Genomic DNA, 23,445 nt, shown 5'->3' on the forward strand with positions numbered 1-23,445 from the left:
ATTGTTTCCAATGTTTTCTCTGTGCACTTTGTGCACTTGTATAGATGATAGAATGGCTATGATAGCTTCATTAGAATAACAAGCATTTCTGATTCAAACATACTGAATTCTGCTTTACTTGGTTGATGATCCTTCCTGTGCTAAATATTCTGGATCTCAGTGTCCTTGGGCATGTAATGTTTCCGCATGGATTAACCGACACTGAGCAAGCTCTTTTATGTATGCTACTTAAGCATAACATGTTTACCTTCCCGTGTTTTCCCTTGCTGACTGCTTGTCATTCAGTAAGCATTTATTTCTGATACTGTATAGGAGTTGCCATTCTCTGTATTCAGATTTCCCTGTGTCCTATTACAATATACACATTCAAGGGTAGAGCAATGAATCTTGCTCTATTCCTAATTGAGTAAGTTTTCTGTTTCTTTTTCAAGAACATGTTGCCAAAGAAAGTTTGTTTTGGTTTGTGGCCAGGTAACTGTCTAATTACAGAAAGTAGTTGAGCAAGTGTAACTGAGGGCACAATTGGATCCATTATGCTTTCCTCTAAGTTTAGAAATATAAAATGAAATTTGAACACAACAGGATATTCTCCTGGTTTGATTTTAAAGGATTTAAGCAATGAGACAACCAATAAATCTGCTGCAGAAGTGTTTCCTAGTGCAATTGGTTGTAGCACTGCCTAGCTTTTTCAGACACTCGCCCCAAGTTTTCTGTTGCTTACTCTGATCTCGTCACCTGGTTCAGCATCTGGCCACTGTAACTGTTCTTTCTCATCCTCATCATTTACACTTAAAACACTTGTTGACCATTATTGCCACTTCAGCTTTACATGTTTGATCCTCTTTGTTTTGGCTTATATTGTGACATATGATACTATTAATAATTCTTCTCTGAATAATCTTCTGTATACAGACACATTTCTGATACTCTGTAGTCAAAACCTAGAGTCATGAGACTGGGTGCAGTGTCAGTGTTCCCATTAGGATCCTTGCTGTCAATTCAACAGTTAATTAAGTTAAGCGTAACTTCTGTCCATTAAATCTGTAGGACTGCCTCTGTGGTTTAGTTAACTTACGGGTACGTATGGTTGGTATATTTGATGCCATGCATAGTTACCTCTTTCGTCAATGACTTGATAGTAAAGTGTCCTGCCAATCAATTATTTTATTTTCCAACCACCTTTTTGATGTAGCTACATACAGATGCATTGCTGTTCTCTGCATCTTGTCTGCTTTTCAAGATGATGGATTTCTAGGCATCTTCTTCCCAATTCAGCTCTGTATTTTGGATTTTTTCTTTTCTTGAATGATTAGCTACCTAGCTTGAATTATTACTTGTGTGTTCACATTTGATTTCCATCCCATTTACCTGGTTCATTACAGCTTTACCATCTTGTTTGGATAACAGCTTCCAGAGACCTGTCTGTTCTTTAAACCCTGTGTTGTTGATCCTACTTTTTCAGATAACGAAAGGCTGTATGAAACCAGACCTACTGCTGATCAGTGTGGTAGCCTCTGGACTTCTTTTGTGTGGCTCAGCTTTCAAATTCAAAGAAACTCTGATCTTCTAGTCTGACCTCAGTTTATGCTTGCAGTCTGCACTTTCAGCAGATTGGTTTTTCAAATAAGGAAAAATTTTAATTTAGAAACTCTGTTAAATGCTTGACTAATATTCAGATACAGAGATTCAGATGTTTTGCCCTTCCTCGACTTACATATTAATTTGATAAAACTGACTAGTGTGAATTTTTCCCCTTACTGATCACTGAGAAAATTCTAAAATGCAGGAGTTACTGACAACTCCTGCTTGTGGTGTGTAAATGATGGTTGTTGGTATGTAGGTATTTTTCAGTGTCTGCAGATCTTGACCTGAGGCATGAAAGTCTTTTCTGTCCCCACTGTTTTTTCTAAAACAGAGGAGCACTGACGTTTCTGGGGTAAAGCCCAGTAACGCCATTGTAGGATTTTTTTTCAGTCTGGGCTGACCTTGCATCTTATTCTTTCTTTGTGATGACTTTGTTATTAAGAGGATATTGTTTGGATGATGCAGTCCTGTTCTGCCCTGGTTTACAAAACTGAATACAGACCGAAATTCCAGTTACACCATAGCAATATAGTAATAGCACATGTGTCTGGAAAGCCAAACAGGTTTCAGCATCACTTCCAAAATCACTTGGATGTACACACTGCAAGTGTCATCAGAGTGGCTCTGGCACATTGTGTCCCACACAGTGTGAATTTTATGTAAATTCTTCCTTGTGAACATCTCTGCTGGCTCACAAAGCTAGAAAGCATAGAGTAGCTAATGTGTGCCCAGTGTCAAGAGACACACCGGAGGTATATGCATCCTACTCTATAGCATGCATGGAAATTTTAATATCTAATGAGCTGTAAATTGTAGTGCTGGTTTGTGAAATAGTATTCCCAATGCGGCATGCTGTACAGATCTCTCACAGGATTATAAAATATCTGCTTTACTTGGTGGATTTTAATTTTTGAGCTGCAAGGGCTGCTCAGTTGTAGGGGATTACAGTGGATGTGATTAATATTACAGATTGCATTGGAATACACCTGATTTTGCTGTCAGACAAAATACTAATGTAATTCTGTGTTATTGACTACAAGGTACCAAGTGCCGATTAATTGTTTCTCTACCTTTTTTGTTTGTTTGTTTTCTTCTTTTACTTTAATAACATCTCTTGGCACAATTGTGCCTCCCGGTTACATTGTAACTGAGTAGATAACAGCATGGGCATAAACAAATGGAAGGCTCTGTTAAGTTTGCAAATATATAGAAAGAAAAGATCCATGCAGCCAAACCTGTTGACTACTTCAAAGCCAATGCACATCTTAATTACCATACAAAACATCCACAAATTTAAGGCACAAGCAAAGGCAGTGTAGAAGTTGCAAGAGTGAACTGCAAAGAAGAGTGTGCAGCTAAGTAAGTTGTCTTTTCTGCTTTCAGTTGTGCCTCTCTTGTTTTCTGTCCTACTCTGTCCCAAGACTTTGCCCGAAGGACGAGAAGGCTCCTGGGGGCAGCCTAGGTGGACCCTGGGGAAAATGAGGTAGCAAACAAGTAGCTGCACATATACACCCTACCTGCTGAAATACAAGGGATGAAGTTTAGATCAAGCAGTTGGGTTGAAAAGTTTGCAGGATTAGCTGTATTTTTGTATTTCTTCTGGTCTGCTGCACTGCTGGGGTTTTGACCTTTATCCTGGGCCTCTGCAGAGGGCACTGAACAAGTGAAGAAGCTTCTTTCAGAAGCTCAGCCCTACTTTGAACCCTCATGTCTCTTATCTTGTGCTTGGCAGGTGTTGAGTAAGCAGGGGGTTGTTTACCTCCTCCACTTGATGAGCTCGCAAGCTGCCAGGGACCCACTAGCATTTCACATCCAGAACGGTATGCTGGTCATGCTGGCACACTAGAGGGGATGGAAGGCAGCAACTTGTCGAGTTACTTGTGTCTCATTAGGCAGCAGGAGAAGGATTGTTGTGTCAAAAGCAGCCTATGCTTTTGCCAGCCCTGGAAACTGCATGCGAACAGTTTCATATGATGCTACTACGTCTGTGCTTGCACAGCAAAGTGCATAGTGCCCTGGACCTGCACAAGGACTGTCACAGGCTCTGATGAAAAAATTATGCTGGGTTATCTCGATCTAGTCAAAGAGGATTATAAAGAGCCCTGTGGATAACACAGTAAGTCTTCAAATAGAGGAGCCTCTCAGAAGTATGTTCACAAAGTACAGTCTATCCTATCAACCAGTTCAGCTGACTGGTTGGAATCCCTGTTTCATGACAAATTTGTGAGCACCATCTCCCAGGAATGGGGACGTTCCAGATCTCGTAAACTGCAGGAGAAAACGTTTTGCACAGTGAATGTTGACAATATCTAAGAACAATGGAAGAGAGGAGTCACTTCATTACCCCTATAGATGATGTGAATTTTCAATAGGTCCTTTGCCAGCAGTATGCCACCTGCCTGAAGACAGCTTCCAAGAAAAAGGATTTGGGATGACGGAAGTGACTTCTGCTGTCCTTAAGAGCTGATAAACGTTGACCACAAAGAAGCCCGGTTTGTTGTGGGCAATGTAACAGATTTTTATTTATTTTTCTTTAAGCTACCATCCAGGAACATTTATGTCTTTCATCCAATATAACAGAACTTGAAAGGCTTGGGATCATGTAGCTGTAGCTAGTAAGGAAATACTGTGAAATATGCAGAACTTGCCACTGTTTGTGCTTTTTTTTTTTTTTTCCTCCCCGCCCCCTGTAACTATTTTGGAGCAGGCAGGTGGAGCCAGGGATGCAGAAAAAGATGAAGCTGCTGCACAGACACTTCCCATGTTTCATGTAATGAAGCTGATCACAGCCTGGGAGATTCAATAGAATCTCACAGCATCCCTGTTAAATAAGTTACTCTTATAGTATGAAATTACTTCTCCTTCCTACCAAAATTTAGTGGAAAAAATACCAGATTTGGTTGACTTCACTCGACCATTAGTCTGGTGGTTCTTCTTTGATCTCTGCATGAATTTCACCACCCTGCAGGTCACATGGAGCAGCTGTTCAAGGTGTCCTGTGGAACCACTTGCTAAGAAGCTGCTTCATGCTTTGCTGCAGGTGAAATGCTGAATGCTGGGACATTTTTGGAGTCCCCTGTATGGGCTTCCTCTTCCTTTCTGTAAGAAAGGATGACATTTGGAGGCAGCAGGTGGGACAATCATTGACAAACTCTCTGCCAAACAACTGGCAAATGAAGTTGAGCTTCCAAATTAAAAGTGTGAGGTAGAATGGGGATTGTGGACACACTGCAAAAGGACTGTTGGTGTGTGCAACCAAAGCACAAGCAGAGCTTAAATCCACAGTGCAGAAAATTAGCTCAGGGATAAAGCCAGAACCTGATTTGGGTAGGTCTGTACGAGTCTGGCCTAGATTTGTCTGATGAAACACTGGCACAGGAGCTTCATAATGTGATTAACAGTTTGTGTGGCAAGGAAGAGGTCCTGGCTGAGTTTGTGTGAGCAAGGAAGCGGTGCTGGCTGTGAGGGTACTTTGCCGTGCATTTCATGCCTAGAAGGTAGTGGGCAGAAGGTTCAAAAGGCATGGAAGAGTCCAGGTCCCCTTTTTTGGAAGCTTCCTTCCCATTTGGAGAATGGATTTTGGAAGGTATGTAGATGTGTAAAGATGTAGATGGATATAAAGGCACTTCCAGACTTGCCAGTACCTCTAGCTCTTGTAGGTTTTAAATTCAGGTATGTTTTTAGAATTATGTAAAAGTTTATATAATTTACACACAAGTGTTCAGCTATACATTTATAATGTTGAGGTGTTGGGAATGTCTGTGATGAAAAGTTTTCATCAAAAAACATCCAAAACATTGGATGTTTTTCTGTTTCTTCTCAGTACTGGTTCTTATATTTTACAGACCTGTTCCACTACAGAATTGAAACATTAAAATTGATCTGTTATTTATTCGGCTTGCACAAAGCTTTAGCCAGCCACTTTTGCATGCTTTGGCAATCAGATACCCTGCAGCTGACATTCATCAGAAATTTCTTCAGTCTAGTGAGTCCAGAGGAGAAAAAATACCCACGTTAACCATCGCACACAACATCTGAGTATCTTCCCTCCTGTGTAGGAGCTGGATGGTTCTGACAGACTTTGCAAGGCATCCAGCTGCGACACATTACATGGTCACTTCTGGGCACGATGTGCTCAGACAGCACTCCGCACTCGTCCTCCAAGCGCCAGTGGATTTGCATTACGCTGAGAACGGCACAATAGTTTATAATATCCATAATTTTCGCTTTCCTGTTGAATCGGCAGCCAGTGCCGGCAAAGGGGCCTCGTTGAGGAGAGGCTGCGGGCGGCTGCAGCGGGGCCCGCGCCGGCCGCTGGCTCAGGGGGCAAAATGGTGGCGGCGGCGCCGGGTGAGGGAAAGCGCGGGAGGCCCTGAGGGGAGCGGGGGAGGGGCGGGGCGGGCGGCGCCGGCTCCTCAGGCGGCGTCCCGGTGGCACTGCGCGGGAAGGGGAAGTGCTGCACGGTTAAACGGCCCAGACACCACAGGAAAAAGGAGGCGGTTTTATGTTTTTGCTGTTTAAATGTTTTAATAAAGCACTACCAAGTGACCCCGCAGGGAAATTTTTAATTAATCATGTAAATTAGAGAAGAGAGGTGGAGGGGCAGGAATTTTTCTGTGTTGGTAAACCCCAGCCCTCACAGAGAAAAGGATCCTCACTGAGTTCTGTGGCTGTTGACATAGCTGCTGATACGGTTACATCTGTGTTTGCTCTTTCGATCTGGCTTTGCCAACTTAGCTAAAAGAGAGTCATCTGGAGTCCCGTCTTTCTTTGCATTGCACTTAGGATTATTTAGTAAGGTCTCGAACCAAAGTTGATGAAGTCGATGGCAGCATTTCAGCAAACATGGGTGAGCTCTGGGCCTGCCTCTGCTCTAGGGAGAGACATCAGATCAAATCCAGCATGTTAGTGGTGAGTGAAAAAGGCAATTTTAAGTATATAAAGCACACCAGTTATTTTGAAGGTTTCATTGAAGACCTAGGGTTCAGGTGATTTTAAGGCAATGATGTGAAGGGAAAAAGAAAAAAAAAAAAGATGTGCATCTGTCTTTCTCTGTGTCTTTTCCTGATGTGTTCATTTTCCCTTTACCTTTTTGTATCTAAACATATCATTAAATCTTCCTAATGCATATCTGAAGAGAAAAGGTGACAGCTATAATGGAAAGAACTGATCACACATTATTTTTTCTTGGCAATGTCTGCAGTAAATTGTAATATGCTTAAGGAAACAGAGAACAGATTTTTCCAATAAATAGAGGTTATTTCATTTTGGATGGCTGTCCAGCAAGGATTGTCCTCACTGCAGTTGGCATCAGAATATCATCGATGTTGGTCACAAACAATCTACTCCTTAATGTCCAGGATACAAAGTCCCTTTGACATCTGCCATCTCCGTTCCACAGTCAAACTCTCACTGGTGCAATACTGGCTGTAACTGAACTTGGAAACTGTTTCACTGTCTGAAATGCTGACTGCTTAATTATGATGGGGAAAATAGCATTCTAGAGCCATAAGCTCAGATAACTGTGTCACTCAGAAACTATGTAATTATACAAGTGAATAATACTTGCAGTGATTTATGTTGATACCAGTGGCCATACACAGAAGGACCACTCTGCAGACCTTGTCTTACTTCAGTGTGGAAGGAAGCAAAGGATCAGAATGAACCACAAAACAGAGAGCAGGAAGGAGGTGCAGGCCTGGGCCTTGCTTCCTTTTATCCCAAAGGTGTTCAAGTTCACCCAAACAGGCATCAAGAAATTGTGCAGTTCAACTCCCACCTTAACCCACAGGTTTTCCATAGGGTATTGTCCAGCTAGTTAATTTGTCTTCAGTTTTAGGTCTCTGTGAGGACCATGTTTTTTCAGGTACACTGTGAAGATCAAACACAGAGATGACTTTGAGATGCTTGAATACTATGTCTACATGAATTGACCCGAGTATCTGTATAACAAAATTGAAGCCTTTCTGAACACTGTGTGATTATGATGCTGCAGGGTTTTTTTTAAGAATTTTGTGTGTGAAAACTACTATGTTTCAGTTTAGCCTGGAGCAGGAATGACAAAGCAAATTTAAACGTTATAGTCTGTCTGAAAGGAGCACATTGATGCTGAAGATGGTTCTGGACGAGCCGCCTCAAACATCAGAAGCTGCCAGTCACTGTAACATGACATGACTTTGCTGGTTCCTGGTGTAGCAACCATCCATTTCAGATCTTACATTTTTTTCCTGTATGATGTTGCTTGTGTGGTCTGAATGTACCCCACAGACCATATCTATATCCCAGTGAACTTGGTGCAGAGTGTTTCTTTTAAGTGGAATTTAGCTCAAGCTAACTCTATGACAGCGCCTGATACCGTTTGCATTCATCATGTCTCTCTGGTAGATTCAGGTAGCAGATAGGTTGTTCATAAATCTTTAGTTTCATGAAAAAGCTTAGTGGTGCTTTTTTCCTCATTTTCTCCATCTTACTATATTTTTTCTTGTCAAAAGGAAAGTACGTAGGCCTCTGTCTGTGGATGATTAATTATTCTATAACAAAGCAGCTGTGGAGCCTGGCAAAATTGCACTCAGATTACAGTCTTAAAATAGTGGATGGACTTCATGTTTTTCTTTCCAACCATCTTACAGTTGTTGTCATAAGAATGAATCATAATTGCGTTGCTCTGTATTGTCACTATATTTCTCATCATATGAATAGTTTGTTAGTGCCACCATCTTGGGTTGTTATGAAAATGAGGCATCTGAACTTAAGACTGTTACATGTTTTCCTCTGTGATCAAGAGCCAGATCCTAGGGACAAAGCACAGATTTTAAGTAAATGCTTTACATGCTATATTTGCATCATGTGGTTACAAGCTTTGTAAAAATGATGCAGGGTTGTCCATTACTTCTTCATATGCTAGAAAAATATGTGTAAGTTTATATGTTTTAGCATAAAAAGGGATTGACCCTAAAAGGGCAGAGTAGTAGAGTTAGGAGTAAAACTGGTCTTCCATTTTTCAGTGCTGTAGTCGATTGACTTAAGGGTTGGGTTTTTTTTGATAGAGATACTATGCTGAGTATTTTGGGTTGGGGACAAAATGTAAGAAATTCTCATTGTTGAGAGTCACCAGGCATGTAGCTGCTTCAAGGTTCTTCAGAGATACAGAACAACTGTTTTACTATAGGCAATAACTGAAATAATTAAAGTTATGTGGTTGGGTAATTCTACAGATGAAGTCTAGACAAAATAACAAAAATACCAGGCAAAGGAAAACGTCTCAAATTAGTTCTATTAAGCATTAATCTTCAAATATAGACTACTAGATTTTAATATTTTTTTTAGTCTAAATGTACAGATTGACACCCTAAAATCACCTTTACGCAGAAGGCTTTACAGAGAAATTCATCCTGATGCAATAAGGGCAGCTCCACTGAGATCAATGGTGAAACTTAATCTGAGGATAGGACTCGGCTTTCTAATTTGCCAGCAGCATATGAAATGATCATTTATGCTGGCACTCCAGTGAGATATGAATTGGAAGACAAATATAAAAGTTACAAAGCAAAATAATTCCCATTTGAAAGGTGGTTCATTTAATTTGCTTTGCTTTGCAGTTCCGTTGCAGTCATATACACACAAGGAATCATATTCAAAAGAGTTCAGTTACCTGTTTCTTTGTAGGGCTCACTGCTGGTTTCTTGGTTTCCTCTGGAAAAAAGCATGCTTTCTTTTGTCCCCAGAAGACCCTTTTCCTTGAAAGGCTTAAATATAGGTTTTCTGTTCTTACAGCCCTCTGTAACTCTGATTCCCCTGTACCCTTGATTATCTACTGTAGACACTGATTATGAAATGATTTATCTTTGGTACAGGTAAAGGGATGTGTATTACCTGCAATTTATATGGCTGAAAATGAGGTAACAGTAACAAAAGAATATATGAATAACTAGATGAAGGCCAGTCTGATGATTATATGGTCTTTCACATTCACCTTTCTGTAAGTGTATATTGAATGTAACATTTGTATGTCACAAAATCTGTGCTTGAAATTAATTGATGCTTTCCCTGGATCTGTGTTTCTCTCAGGACAGATATCAGTGGATGGATTTATGCGGTATCTGAGTGGAGAAGAAAATGGCGTTGTTCCACCTGAGAAACTGGATTTAAATGAAGATATGTCTCAACCACTGTCACACTACTTCATCAATTCCTCACACAACACCTACCTCACAGGTACAGTGTTGGAGAGATCTGTTTTCTTTTCTTACAAAAATACATAGTGTATTTGCAGTGATACCATGAAATGTACTAAAAGCGTCAGCAGTAAATGCTGATGGAGCTTAGTCTTCAGAGAAGCAAGGGTAGCACTTTCTTGTTGTTCTAGCTGCTACACATACATCAAATATGCTTTTATTAACAGGTGAGCAGCAGTTGCATTGTTTAGATGAGGTCTTGTCTGAAGCCCAGTGAAGTCTGTGGGAAGTTTCCCTCAACTTAGATAGGATTCCAGATTAAGGTCCTTATTTGGGGAGGATAGGGAACAATGTACTTTCGATGACAACCAAGGATAGCCAAACAAGTATGGGAAACATCTCTGTAACTAGTAAGTTTGCCCCTAAATATTAAATCTGACAATTCGTTGAACTCCATGAAATTTTCTTTGATTCAGATTTTAGAAGGTCTCAATATGGCATATAGCTTTCTGACAGTTCTTTCATATCTTCAAGGCATGGAAATCTGGTCTTTTAGTATATCTAATGTCTGAGCTGAAAATTTTAAGTGCAATCATCTTTTTAAAAAGGCTGTGTGCCCAGAAGCTCCTGTTAATTTGAATTAAGAGTTGTGAGTCTGAACTGTATTGTTTGCATACCAAAATCAACAATGCTTTAAGATTCAAAAAAAATCTAAGACAGTTTAGAAAATCAACTTCTGTCCTCGTTTTCTAGTCTAAGATGCTGTTAACTTGTAAGAAAATAATTGTAAATTTACTATTTTAGTTTTGTTTATGTAGGCACAAATGTTTTTGACAAGCTGATGTGCAAGGGGCATTCTCTCCTATTTGATTTGCTGTTTGTCTTGTCATGTTTGCCAATGAGTTAGCATTATGTTAAAAAACAAGAAGTAATGCTACAGTGTGCACTAAAAAGGTGGCTCATGGATAACGTGAGGCTTTTTAATGTTAACAGACTTGCCTTAACTGATCAAGTTCTTCAGAATGCCAGTGTGCCAAAACATAACCAAAGCCATGCAGTGGTGATGCCCAGTTTAAACAGACCTTGGGGTAGTTACTTTCATCTGTTCTGTGTTTGTTACAGCACTTTATACTGCACCTTCTAGTGCTTTCCTAAAGTGAATGAACTGTCATTGTTTCCATTGGACACCATTTTTCAGAGGTTTATGTCTTGGCTGTAAAATTTGTTTTGTGCTACAACTTGTCACACAAGTATTTGGCTTGACAGCTCTTTTGTTTCTCTGAATTAAAAGAAATGAAAATCTGTGTGGCCACTTTTAAGTTATGATTCCAATATGCAGAAATTAATGCACTTTGGAAGAGTGCAGACATGCCCAAAGCAAAAGCAATTTTTAATTATATTTTGCAGACCTCTTACCTGCAGTGTGGACTTTGCTCTGTCAGTGAGGATTAGGACTCACTTAAGCCAAATGCTGCAGCTTTATACAGATTTTCTAGAAGAAAATAGTAAAGCTGTTTTGCAAATGTGGGAAGCGTAGGCCCGCAGGCGGGACAGACGGTGCATTTTAAAGTTGGTCCAAAGAGATAAAATACTTCTCTTCCCTCTACCAGCATGTATTTGTAGCGGGTACCATACCACAGAGCTTTATCAGGAGTAATCAAGGCAGACTCACGTTCTAAAGGTCTAGAATCACAGAAGTACCAATGCACAGAGAGTTAAGGATGGGAACTGATGATTAGTCCAACCTATTCTGATGTTTTAACTGCACCATAAGTGACCTAACGTATTTAATTATTTCAGAAGAAAGAAGGTTTACCTTGAAACTTTCCAAATTTGGCTAGACTTGTATGTGAAAGTCTGCAAATCCTCTCTGGTTGCATATACAGCTTTCTGTCCCTGCGTTTCTAAATAATTTCAGAAGCTACATTTAGAACTATGATCTTCAGTCTTAATTTAACATAATATTCCTGGCTTAGTAAATTGGGGGGAGTAAGTCAGAGTAAACTCCGGTGATAGTGCAAAGCAAGTTTGAATCTCTTTCAAATTCCATTTCAGAGTGTGTATTTTTACATTTACAGGCACAAAACACATGCATTTTCCTTTTAGTGGGATCATTATGTTCAATAAACGTATAGTAGCTGGCCGAAAATGGGATTTGTTTGATTTTTATCAACTGACAAAAATCTGACAGTCTTAGATTTTGCTTTGAGGCTAGACCAGATAAAACAACCACGATGCCATTTGCTTTCTTCCAACAAGGACTTACTAAAATTAATAATTAGTGGTGGCAGACTATTCTTTTTCCCAATACTGTTTCAAAGGGTCTGCTCAAGTGCTCGTGGCTTTGGAAGGCAAGCTTCGGTAGCACCTCTGCCCTCATAGGAGCTGTGAAATAGCAACTAGTCATGTAATAATTATTAGGACAATAAGAAAACTGTTCAGTCTAGCAATACTTTATGATTACTGTGCTTAATGCCTTACCAATTCTTTCTCCCTTTGTTGGTTTTTAAACCCAGAAAAAGCATGAACAAAAAAACAACGTTATAACATGAAAAGAAACATGTTCACACTCTGAATTTATTTTTAATTATGCTCATCATTTTCCTAGCCTTTAGTAGAAACCCTTGGCAGTACATCAAGTCCTGATTATTTATTTAGAAGTGTTACTGCTTTCTTTTTCTTAGGGAAATGTAATTTTTAAGAAAAAAGGTAAAAATCCGTGAAGAAAGAAGTGATTTATAAATCTAGGCTAGCTTAAAGAAATGTCACCTTTTGGAAACTTTTTTTTTTACTGTCTCTCATCTTTGTTCTCACTGGTATCATATTTATTTATTTACTCCTTTGAATACTGATGCAGATTGTCTTTTGTGAGAAGATGACTACTCAATTAAGCAGACTCTTGAGTCAGATTCCTTAGGTGTCCTGCTCTGTCATGTTCTGTTCTAGTTTGAACAGTTCATACTAGCACTGTTAAACCTCAGTTTATCTTTTTGTTGTCCTAGGTACCTGCCCTCCCTTAACCAGCTTCACCCATGCCAATTCCCTCTTTCTTAGGCCATACGGGAAGTGAGGAGATTTCTGCTTTTAAAAATGAGTTGCAACCTTGTAAAAGGGAGAGAAAAAGTCATACATGTTATATCCTTAGAGGCAAAATTAATTATTCTAATACAGATCAGCAACTGTAACCAAAATTTCTAGAGGCGTCTTGCCTCCAGTAGCAGCAGAGGTGAACACAAAGACTTAAAATAAAATTGTTTGGTCTGATCTGAGAGAACTGGTTTCTCAAGAAGGAGAGAGAAAAATCATGGCAGTGTTCTGTTTCCTTTAAGTAATGTTTCATTCACTACTGCTTAGTGAGTTTTCAAGATACTCTGTGCCTTCTCTTATTTGCCTCTTTAGGCCAGCCAGTTGAAGCATATTGAAATAAGAGATGTGTTATTTGAGGCATATTGAAATAAGAAATGTTATTTTCTAAAACCTCCTCTTTAAGAACCTCCTCTTTAAAACTGTATTGAGGATTGGGTAACCTCTCTGACTCCAATAGCAGCATTTGAAGATCTTCAAATAGCTGAAATCTGTAAGACAAAGATACAAAGAGCCGGCAGCAAGGGAAGGGCTCTCTGAAGTAAGTACTGATGGACCCTACTCCCTCACTGCAGTTGTAGAGCCTCAGGTGGTTGCACAGTATGTCGTTCTCAAGTGGATCCCACAGCTAGGATGAGGGTTACTCCACACACCTCATGCTGGATAGCGTCCCTCACATAGACTGCTGCAGCGCGGGAGCTGCCCAGGCACTGCTGTCAGCTCAGCAGAAATGCAGACTCAGAGGCTGGCCAGCCCCAGCCATCCTGGCATATGCAAGTGTTGCAGGTTCTGACTGACAGCAAGCGTATTCCTGCTGCTGGCTGGAACAAGCCTGACTGCATGTCCTGCTTTGGTCCAATGTAAAGTGTTAAAAATAACAGCCATAGGGTGAGACCCTTATTTTGACTTACATACAAGCAGTAGCAGAATATGTCACAGTGCAGGGTCTAACTCGCTTGTCCTAGGCATGGTGAAATGGCTTGGAAGGAAAATAAATTCAGATAAACGTACTGTGTCTAAAAAAACTTAGCCACCTGCACCTTCTGTTGGTGCTGAGCCAGACTCCCAGCAGTATGGGGCTCTGAGTTTGCACGCTGCAAACTACAGTGTGTGACGCAGGGCACTGATTGCTTTTCCAGGATTTGCCTGGAGAGAGGAGGTTTAGCAACTCATGTTTGTGCAAGTACTTCATGCTGGGAGAAGCTAGTGCCATGGGTGGATGAGGGGGCAGAAAAGCCTCTGTTTCTAGAGTAGTGGAGAGTCAGGTGATTCCAAATACCTGGATCCAAATATCTCCTAGTTTTGGGAGGATACATATCTTTAAATGGTAACCAAATTTTAAGTCCATGTATTGCAAATAACTTTCATTTGGAAATGAACCCAACAAGGATGCACTTCCTGAGAAATGAGCAGCTTAAAGTTATCATAGAATCGTAGAATGGTTTGGGTTGGAAGGGATCTTAAAGATCATCTAGTTCAGCCCCCTGCCGTGGGTGGAAGTGTGGAACTGATCTGTATGGGGAAACATGGGTCATATTCTCAGCTTGTATTAATTAGCACAGGCTCATTTTGCTTAGTGTCCTGTCAGGTATGATTTGGCTGATTATATTTTTTTAGAAAAGCATCTTTTGTCAAAATCTCTTTCTCTTTATCCAGTACAGGGTGATGGAATACAAATATTACCATAAAAATGGTATTACTGTAGATGTTGTATGCATTATACAAGGGAATACATAATGCTTTCAATTTCCAGTATTACAAAATTGATCTGAACTCGGGATATTAAAAATATCATACTGGAAGTATTCCCTTTAGTGTCTGTGTTAGCACATTTTAGAATGCACCTATTAAAGGGATAGTTTGGAATAGATGCAAATAGAGACTCATACAACAAAAATTTATAAATAATATATGCAAAAAACATTTAAGGGAACTTTCCTAATATTCTGTGTTTCAGAAAAATAAGCTATTGAGACTATTAAAACATTTGCTAGCAGTTTGCACTCTGACTGGGAGTCTTTCTGAAGATTGAATGGTTTGGAGGTTGAATATCCTCTTCTCCTTAGCAGGAATCCTTCCAAAACGTCTGAGCCTTATTAATAAGGTAGTGTTGAGAAGTGTCATGGCAAGCGATGCATGTCACGATTTACTTAAGCACTTTTGAAGGTTAAGGATCCTGTACTCCAAAACACCTAGCAATAGTAAGCCAGTAGTCTCTCAGGAAGTATAGTAGAGTTTGTTAGTCATAAAATAATTTCTTGATCCAAATTCAGTATGCTTTGAGGGAAAAGAAAGACAACATGACGACAGTTTTCTAAGTAAATGTAAGGTTTTTAGGCAGCAGAGTTCAGCAGATCCATATAATGAGAGCCAAGTTTTTATAAGCTTATGCTTAGGGATGACTATACAGAAATGTGTGCTATTGTACCTTGATCCATGTCTGTGCTTGTTTGCATCCTGAAAAGAAAAAGAGCCACTGCTTATCCCAGATGTTGGGACATCACCAAAAAGGCTTTTGTGTGAGTGAAGATAATCTGCCATAACCAAAGGGGAAATACAGGAAAATGTTAAGTAAAAAAAAAAAAAAAAAAAAAAGAGCTAAGTTGTCACTTTGCTGACTCCATTTGAATTTTCAGAAACATCCAGCACTGGCCAAATTCTGCTGTTACCAATTTGTATTTCCCACTGGTTCCAGCAGGAGCTAAGAAATATTACAGATTTCATCAGGAGTCGTGTTAATAACTTGTTGAGTATTTATGATTGCTCCAGTTCATGTATCAGACACAAACGGTAAACAGGAATTTTCAAATAGAAGGGGTTTTCTGTTACAGTTTTTAGTAGAAAGTAAAAACACAGAGAAAGCAGACTGGTATTTAGTGAAGCAACCCCCAAAATATGTAGTTCCCAGCATAAAACCTAAACACAGAACCACAGAGACAATACAGTGGGGATTAATCTGCATTATATTAGATGCCAGTCTGGATGAAGTATTTCTATGTCCCCCATCAGTGAAGAATCTTTAGCATATATAAACTCACTGCCTCCTTAAAAAGCAAGCAAGTTCCCTTCAAGAAATCCAGGAAGGTCTTCTCAGGAAGTCTGCTAGAAAGCAGGAAAATGCTTCCATTTTCTTTACATCTAAAATAAGGACTGAGCTGTTCTTCCATTCCCTTTACCTCTCTACTGCAAGAAATTTATATCCATGTGACTGGAATCAAACCTGTTGCAGCAGATGAAGACAGCGTGGCTGGATAGCCTTCCCTGAATACAATGGACTTCTTTGTTAGTTTGGGGGTTGTTTGGGTTTGTGGTTGGTTTGGTTTTTGTTATTTGGTGTTTTGTTTGTTTGTTTGTGTTTGGTTTGGGTTTTTTTTGAGGGGGGAGGTTCAGAGGAGGATAATTCCTGAGTTTGGAAAAAGCTGAGTTTTCCTTGTTTATTTTCAGATTTTTATTATGTCATTGTTGGAAACTCATTGTTTAATTACATTTCTCCCTACATAATGCAGTATCACATCAGGATATTTAACTAACCAACTCATTGCGGTGATATGTGTATTAAATATTGACTTGAGTACTAGTAATGGTACCGTTAGTGACTGTGCAGGTTTGCTTTACCTTGTACTAAACTGTATTGCACGTTTTAAGAAAATGTGATCTTGCTGTCCTGAATCACCTCTGAATTTCACATTACTTGTCAAAGGATAAAAAAGTCTATTAGAACTAAGCCGTTTTATTTTATGTATTCAATATTGTCTATCAAAAGATTTTGAATTGGTTTCAGTTTGGTTATTTCTGTTCACTCAGAGCAGGTTAACTAAGGGCAGAATCCAAACCATAACTTTGACTCTGCCTAAGTTATTTCCATTACATTCTTACACTTTTTGTATGCCTTTGAGTGTTACTTCTTTCAGCCAAGGGTAAAAAATGTTGTTAATTCTAATTATTATTAGATTATTTGCATTTATTCCTGAGGCCCAATATTACTTTTTTTCATGTTCTTGTGCTGTTGCAGCTGGGCAGCTGGCCGGTAACTCATCGGTGGAGATGTATCGGCAAGTGCTTTTGTCAGGCTGCCGCTGTGTGGAGCTGGATTGCTGGAAAGGACGAACAGCTGAAGAAGAGCCAGTCATTACACATGGATTCACTATGACAACCGAAATATCCTTCAAGGTACAGCAATACCTTGTGTAGTTGGCTTTAGCTGGGGTGGCTTCTTTCATGTAAAATACATGCTAGAACATCATTGCTAGGTGGAAGAGAATAGATGTTTTAAGAGGAGTTTTCAGAGAACGTGCAGAATCATTGGAAGAGAAGAGCTGCAGTATTTGGACCTTGCACCGTAAGAGGCTCTTGTCATCATGGCAGTTGGAGAAAAAAGGATTATATGGCATGATGGTCTGTGGCACCTGAGGACCAGGCTCAGTGCCCAGGTCCATATTGTTGTGCATGTCCCTGCAGCAAATCTCACAGGGAGAGAAACAGGGTAGACCACAGCCAGGGCTGGAAGACCAGGCTTTGCCATCACGGGTGGTTTTACACAGTGTAAAATGGGTCTGCCATATCCGCCTGGATTCAGGAGGATGGGGAGGACGGACAGGTTTGTGTTACAGCTCCATAGCATGCAGGAGGGAGGACAGCTGAGATGAAGGCCACAAGGATTTGAAGAGCAGTAAGCAATGTGTCAGTATACTGTTTTTCTCTTCTCTGCCTGGTAAGTGGGAATGGGAGACTAAAGTGTTGAACTGAGGCAGGAAACATCAGCTATTGTGGAAATCTCTGCAATTTGCAAGCCTTTAAATTCCTATGAGCAGAGAATAGGCTACTCATGCCCAGAACACCAGGCCCCATCCACAGGATCCAGACTCTCAGCACGATATTCACAATTTAGAAAATGAATGACGGTGTATGCAATGTTATCCTTATCCCTGAGACTTGGGGTCAGATCTGAAGGGTTGGGGGATGAAGAAGAAAAACTAGTATCTTTGGAGGTTGTAAGGGGATATTTGTGCCATTCAAACCCTAAACGTGCCATCTGCATCACTGAATGTTGTCTTCCATTTCCTTTTTCTGTAATAAAAGGTAGATACTATACCCTTAGCCATAACCTTTAAATTGTTCTCTTCTTGTTTTTCTTTAAGATGTTTTTGGTCCAAGATATTAGAGGAGCATGATGGAGGTGTTCTCCTATGGTGTTAAGATTGGTAGTCAGCACAGCTTATAATGATACATCAGGATATCATTTTTGAAGTGTCAAGAAATAATTCTTGTTCATCTGAGACACTAACTCACCATGGAAATACATTTCTAGACTTACCTCTGTGCAAGATGTGAAAAATGTTAATTACTGAATTTCATTATGTTACTGGTGTTAGGTATGGCTTCTCTATGAGCTACAGTTTTGAAGCATGTCTCCCACATTGAAGTATGACTTGTTGGGTTGGGGCGAGGGGTGGGGGTGTCTTCTAGTGCCTTCCTTTCAAAGAAAAAAAAAAGCCAATACTGCCACAGAGAAAGCACACCAAATTGCTCTCGCTCCAGAACATTCCTTTCTTTTTTCAATTTGTTTTCTCTAACTCTTCACTGATTGAGTTAATCACAGGAAAACATTAAAAAAAAATTTCTTGCACAGTTGTTATTAGCTTTGCAGTTATGTTTATATGAAGCCAATTTTTTTTATAGGCGTAGGTTTTGTTTGCTGGAAGTTCTTTAATTAGGGAAGATAGCTCTCAACTCCTTTGGTCATGAGCAGGAATGTAAAACAAAGGTAATACGGTTCTTAAAAGGATCATTAGCAGGAATGAGGATTATTCCTGGTTATTTAGATGTTCAACCCTAAGCATCCTGTTTGCAGGAGAGAAATTGGAAGGTATTTTACACCTGCTCAGGAACATTTCATCTGTCACTTAAGAGCAAGTTTTTTTCTCCATGCAGACAAATGTAAAAATGTATCGACTGCTGGTTTCTCTTCAACACTCAAAGTATGCTGCTTGGCTGAGGAGGAGCAAAACGATAGTAAAATCATGTGTCAGAAGTGTGTGAATCAATTCAGAGTGATCACTGGGTCTTGAAACCTGAACCATTTATCAGCTCACGCTTTTGGCGTGACTGCGGCACATGATGTTTCTGTTCAGTCTGTCAGTTTTCACTGCCTCATGTAGGCTTTCTGAACTGCGGAGAGAAAAACAATATATATTCCCTGTCCTTACGTTGCTGTGGTTTTTGTTGGGATTTTTTGTTTGGTTTTTTTTACCTTGCTTCATGACATGCAGAACTCGGTAAGATTTTTCTCAGCTGCAAATGGTGAGCTGCTGCCAGGTGAGATCTTGTAGGGAACCAACCATCTTTTTCATGCCATAACCAAGAATCTGTGCTTGTGTATTTCATATATACCTTGGAGACCTGTTTCAAGTAAGTCATTCTGCAGCTGGAGTGAAGTGTGGAACTTACCATGTTGTTCCTCTCTGACCATAGAGCTTTTGCATGTACATTTGAATGCAGTGCAAGACTGAATCACCAGTATACCTGTTTCTCCACTGAACCAATACCTGAGCTTCTCATCCTCAGGTTTTATCAGTGTAATCCTGCTTTTACTCTTTCAGGTTATTTTCCCCATGCATGCTAGATTTCATCCCTTTTTGCAGTTGAGAAGGCAGCTGAAAATAAATTTATGGATTTACTCCACAGCTTGGGCAGTGCATAGGAGCAAGAAAGGCCTCAGGACCACTTTTGGCAGTACCTCTTATGTCCAGCCTCAGGTGTTCTCAACCTCTATATGACGCTCCATAACCAAGGGCAGGGGGAGTTAGAAGGTGAATGAAGACCAAGCCAGTGCTAATAATCTGGGTGGAGATCATCAGGATGGGAGGACTCAATATTTGTAACTGGTTTCTCAGCACTGCTGTTCCCTTGTAACAGCAAAATTGTCTTAGATGCTTTTGAGAATCCCACAGGTTTTTGAAGAGCATTAAGGTTGTACCAGCAATTTAGTGATTTACTGGAGCTGGAAGGGAAGTGCATAGTGGGAATCCATCGTGCGTTCCCCCATGGGAGAACCACTGCTATGAAACTTCGGCTTACTACCTCCCTTCACCCAGCCTTCTGCAACATTTACTTTTCTTCTGATAAATGTTTTGCCTTTCTGCTTTCTTTAAAGACTAGAAGTGGTCTTAGTTGAAGCACAGGAAGGGTTAGTGATATGTGAAGCATTTAAATATTTGGTGATTGCAGTTTATTAAATGTAGTCATTCACCGCCTGTGTGAGCTGAAAGCACTAGTTTCTCATAAGAGATACTACAACAATTTGTGCACGAGCTGTGGGGTTTTTCTGCTTACATCAAGACTGTAAATTTTGTTTGTATCCTAGTTCATGTCAGCAAATCTTGAGATGGCTTGTGTTTTCCTTCCAGCCCTTGATTCTGCAACCCAACATCAGAACAATGTATCAGAAGCTCAGCTTTCAGTTTAGGAGTTTGATTTCTTACTGTTAAGCTTCTCAGCTGAGCCTTTAAAAGTACAGAAAATGAACAAAAGGAATCCCCAGAGAAGGCTTGTTTAAAATAAGTAAATCTTCTAGGTTTTAGTTATCCTTATGATTTGGGAGGGAGCAGGCTTATGGGTTCTTACAGACTCTAGAGTTTGAGGTTCTTATAAACTCCAGAGTTTGACAGCAATGCATATGGAAAGTCTTTGGTGTTTTTCCAGGTCTTTTGAAAAAAGAACTATTCCCTATTGTTCCAATAGGGAAACATTGAATAGTTTGTAATGGGGAGTGCATTACTATATTGCACGCCCCACTAAAATTAGTGTTATCAAATGATCCCTCTGCTAGATTTACAGTTGCCATTTTCCATCAGAGCTGAAAGGAAACTTCTACACAGCCAACTGTTTTAATGAGTAATGTTTTTTCCTTTTTCTTTTTTCTTTCTTTTGCCTTAAAGGGTTTTCTTTCATCAAAAAAAAAAGGGAGCTAAACCATGTGAGTCAGAGTAACTAAGGATTTTATGAATACGTGCTTGTGCTGATGATATGCATTTGTCAGAGCATATTTATTATTATGCAAAATAGTTTATGGAAGTCATAGCTTCAGGCATGGAACAACTCCACACAAAGATGAAGGTTTACATTTAAACTATTGATTTAGGCAGACATAAGTAATTTCTTGAGAAATGTGGTGCTTGAGGCTTATCAGACGTTTTAGAGATTTGATTACAGTTCAGGTTGAAAAATCTGGTTGCTGCAAAATCACATCCAGAGCTTTCTGGGATGTTTAGAATGGAAAGTCTGATTTCAGGCAGTTTGGGTATGATTTCAGACCTCTTTTGGTCTTTTCTGTCTTCAAAGACCAAAACGCTGTTTCTTTACAGACATAAATGTGTAACTGTATGCATTTTGCTTCTTTAGGAAGTAATAGAAGCGATTGCTGAATGTGCATTTAAGACTTCGCCCTTTCCAATCCTCCTTTCCTTTGAAAATCATGTGGATTCGTAAGTAATTACCATGTTTTCCATTATGGTGTTATATTTTTATAAGGTCTAAGCACACAATTATGTATGCACTTTTGGCAGTTTTGTAATAGGACATCAACAGCTCGTACCTCAAGAAAACTATCAGCCTAAGTAACTAAGATGATCTTAATGAATAGGGCATGTTCTTAAAAACCTTCCTGAATTAAAACCTCTTGTTTGAAAGAGAAAGTTGCAATAATTGTGAGGCAAATTGTGTTAATGTTACAGTCTCAGGATGTCCTGCTGGAGTGTAGTAGTACTTCATCAAAGAAAAAGAAGCAGTATTTCACCTGCTTCTGACCCTATTCTGTACTGTAAGCTTATTCTGTGCACAGAATTGGTCTGTTTCTCATGGGTTAGGAGTAGAGGCCAGAACCATAGACTAGCTAGGATTGCAAAATATGTGGCATGGATGGTCAGGAACTGTTCTGTTTCTGCCAAAACCCACCAGTTTGCCTAAGCTGTTTTCTGTTTATATAGTTACAAAGAAAGGACCATTTTTCTGTGTAAGGAAAGAAAAAATAAATGAGAATGCTTCTAAATTTGTCCCAGTGACCTATTTTTTTAATCTTTGTTATTGTTGTTTTAATTCTGATTTTTCCTTTTTTAAGTTAACTTTGGTTTTGAATGTAGAGACCACATGGTTCAAAATGGGGTGACATTGATACATAGCATGCGCTTTAACTTCAATTGCCTTTTCCCCTTTTGTTTTCTTCTGTGAAAAAATTTTCAACAATTCTGGTGCCAGTTTGGACTGAAACATTTTTTAATTTTAATGTGAAATAAAAAGTAATCTTTGGAGCAGTTGATTTCACACAAATCAGAAAAGATGTTGGCACTTTTGTTTCTTGAAGAGGAAAAGGGTGAGGGCCAACTGCTTTTCCATTGTTTTAGGAAGAGCATTCTTATTATTAGGGAAGGAACTGGTAGAAGAAGCTATGTAAGAATGTTTTTTAAGAACAGATGTTGACAATACTGACGAAAAATTATGTGGGTAGAAAAATTTTAAATCTGAGAGCTCACCTACCTACCTGTATACCTTACAGTGTCAATTTATAGTGCTCTTTGTGGGCAAATGTGTGCTTGCTCTGCAATGTTTAAAGGTCACACGGTTGTGATTCAAACAGCTACCTATTAAATCTTGTTAGTTCTGTCTTCCTCTGAAAGACCACACAGATATTGTCTTTAATTTCTTTCTCTAATTGATCACTCACTCCTTTATTTTTCGTGTAGGCTGTATCACTTTGGCCTTGCTTGTGCTTACCTGCTCCTGCAGGTTTTAACCCAAAATGCTTTTCTCAGTACTTCCAAATGCAACCTCTGGTCTTTAGAAAAGATCTCAACCATCATTCTTCAATGTATTATATTTTGTATTCATTCTTCTGTATTTGTTAAAATATACATTCACTGTGTTACTATAAGGCAGAGAAAAAGAGACGTCCAACTTTAACCAGAAGGGTTACATTTTTCTTCCTTTAAAGTCATTAAGACTTAAATCTTCAACTATTCCAGGGTGATCTGTTCTATTTTAGGAAAGAAAAGAATTAAAAAAAAAAGAAGTATAAAATAAACTCCTGTCAGATGCAAGTTATGTACAAAAGTGGCTTTAAAACTGTAAGATGAAATGCTGTTAAAATTAAAGGTGGTGTGATACTGCGGAAATAAGTCAAAAAAAGAACAGAACCGCTGCATTAATCTTGTCTTTGCAGTTTGCCCCACAGAAACCATTGGACCTTTCTCACCCAAAAACTACAGTCATGGAATAATGTATTATCCCTAAGTGTATTATTTGATGTCCTTTTTTGTGCATTGCTGTGACATAGGTTTTTAGCAGAGCAAGTCTGCAAAAACAATATGAAGTGTTTTCTCTTTCTGAGGCTTTATTGCTATTTATTATTTTGTGCTGTGGTAAATCATCAGGCTTAATGTGTATGATTTCTAATTTTGCTTTGGCTGAAAATAATTTCTAGTTATTTTACCAACTGCTACAATTATCCCTTCATTTCTTCACTAGTTGCTAGAGAAATCTGCAATTAGTCATGCCACTCACAGAAACCTTCACCTAATTTCATGGAATACTCCTTTTGTCTTTTCATTTA

At 39.3% G+C, this 23,445-nt stretch overlaps 1 protein-coding gene across 4 annotated transcripts in view; it reads left to right on the forward strand.

Moving 5' to 3' along the window:
- PLCB1 (phospholipase C beta 1) overlaps window positions 1-23,445 on the forward strand; it is a 401,184-nt gene that overhangs the window by 273,241 nt on the left and 104,498 nt on the right. For all 4 annotated transcript variants that reach the window (XM_040611965.1, XM_040611966.1, XM_040611967.1 and 1 more), the window contains exons 10-12: window positions 9,652-9,798; window positions 16,855-17,012; window positions 21,243-21,325. In XM_040611965.1, coding sequence (XP_040467899.1) covers window positions 9,652-9,798; window positions 16,855-17,012; window positions 21,243-21,325 — 388 coding nt within the window. The remainder of the gene's footprint in view (window positions 1-9,651; window positions 9,799-16,854; window positions 17,013-21,242; window positions 21,326-23,445) is intronic.

Source organism: Falco naumanni, chromosome 12, assembly GCF_017639655.2.
Source record: "Falco naumanni isolate bFalNau1 chromosome 12, bFalNau1.pat, whole genome shotgun sequence".
Classification (NCBI taxonomy): domain Eukaryota; kingdom Metazoa; phylum Chordata; class Aves; order Falconiformes; family Falconidae; genus Falco; species Falco naumanni.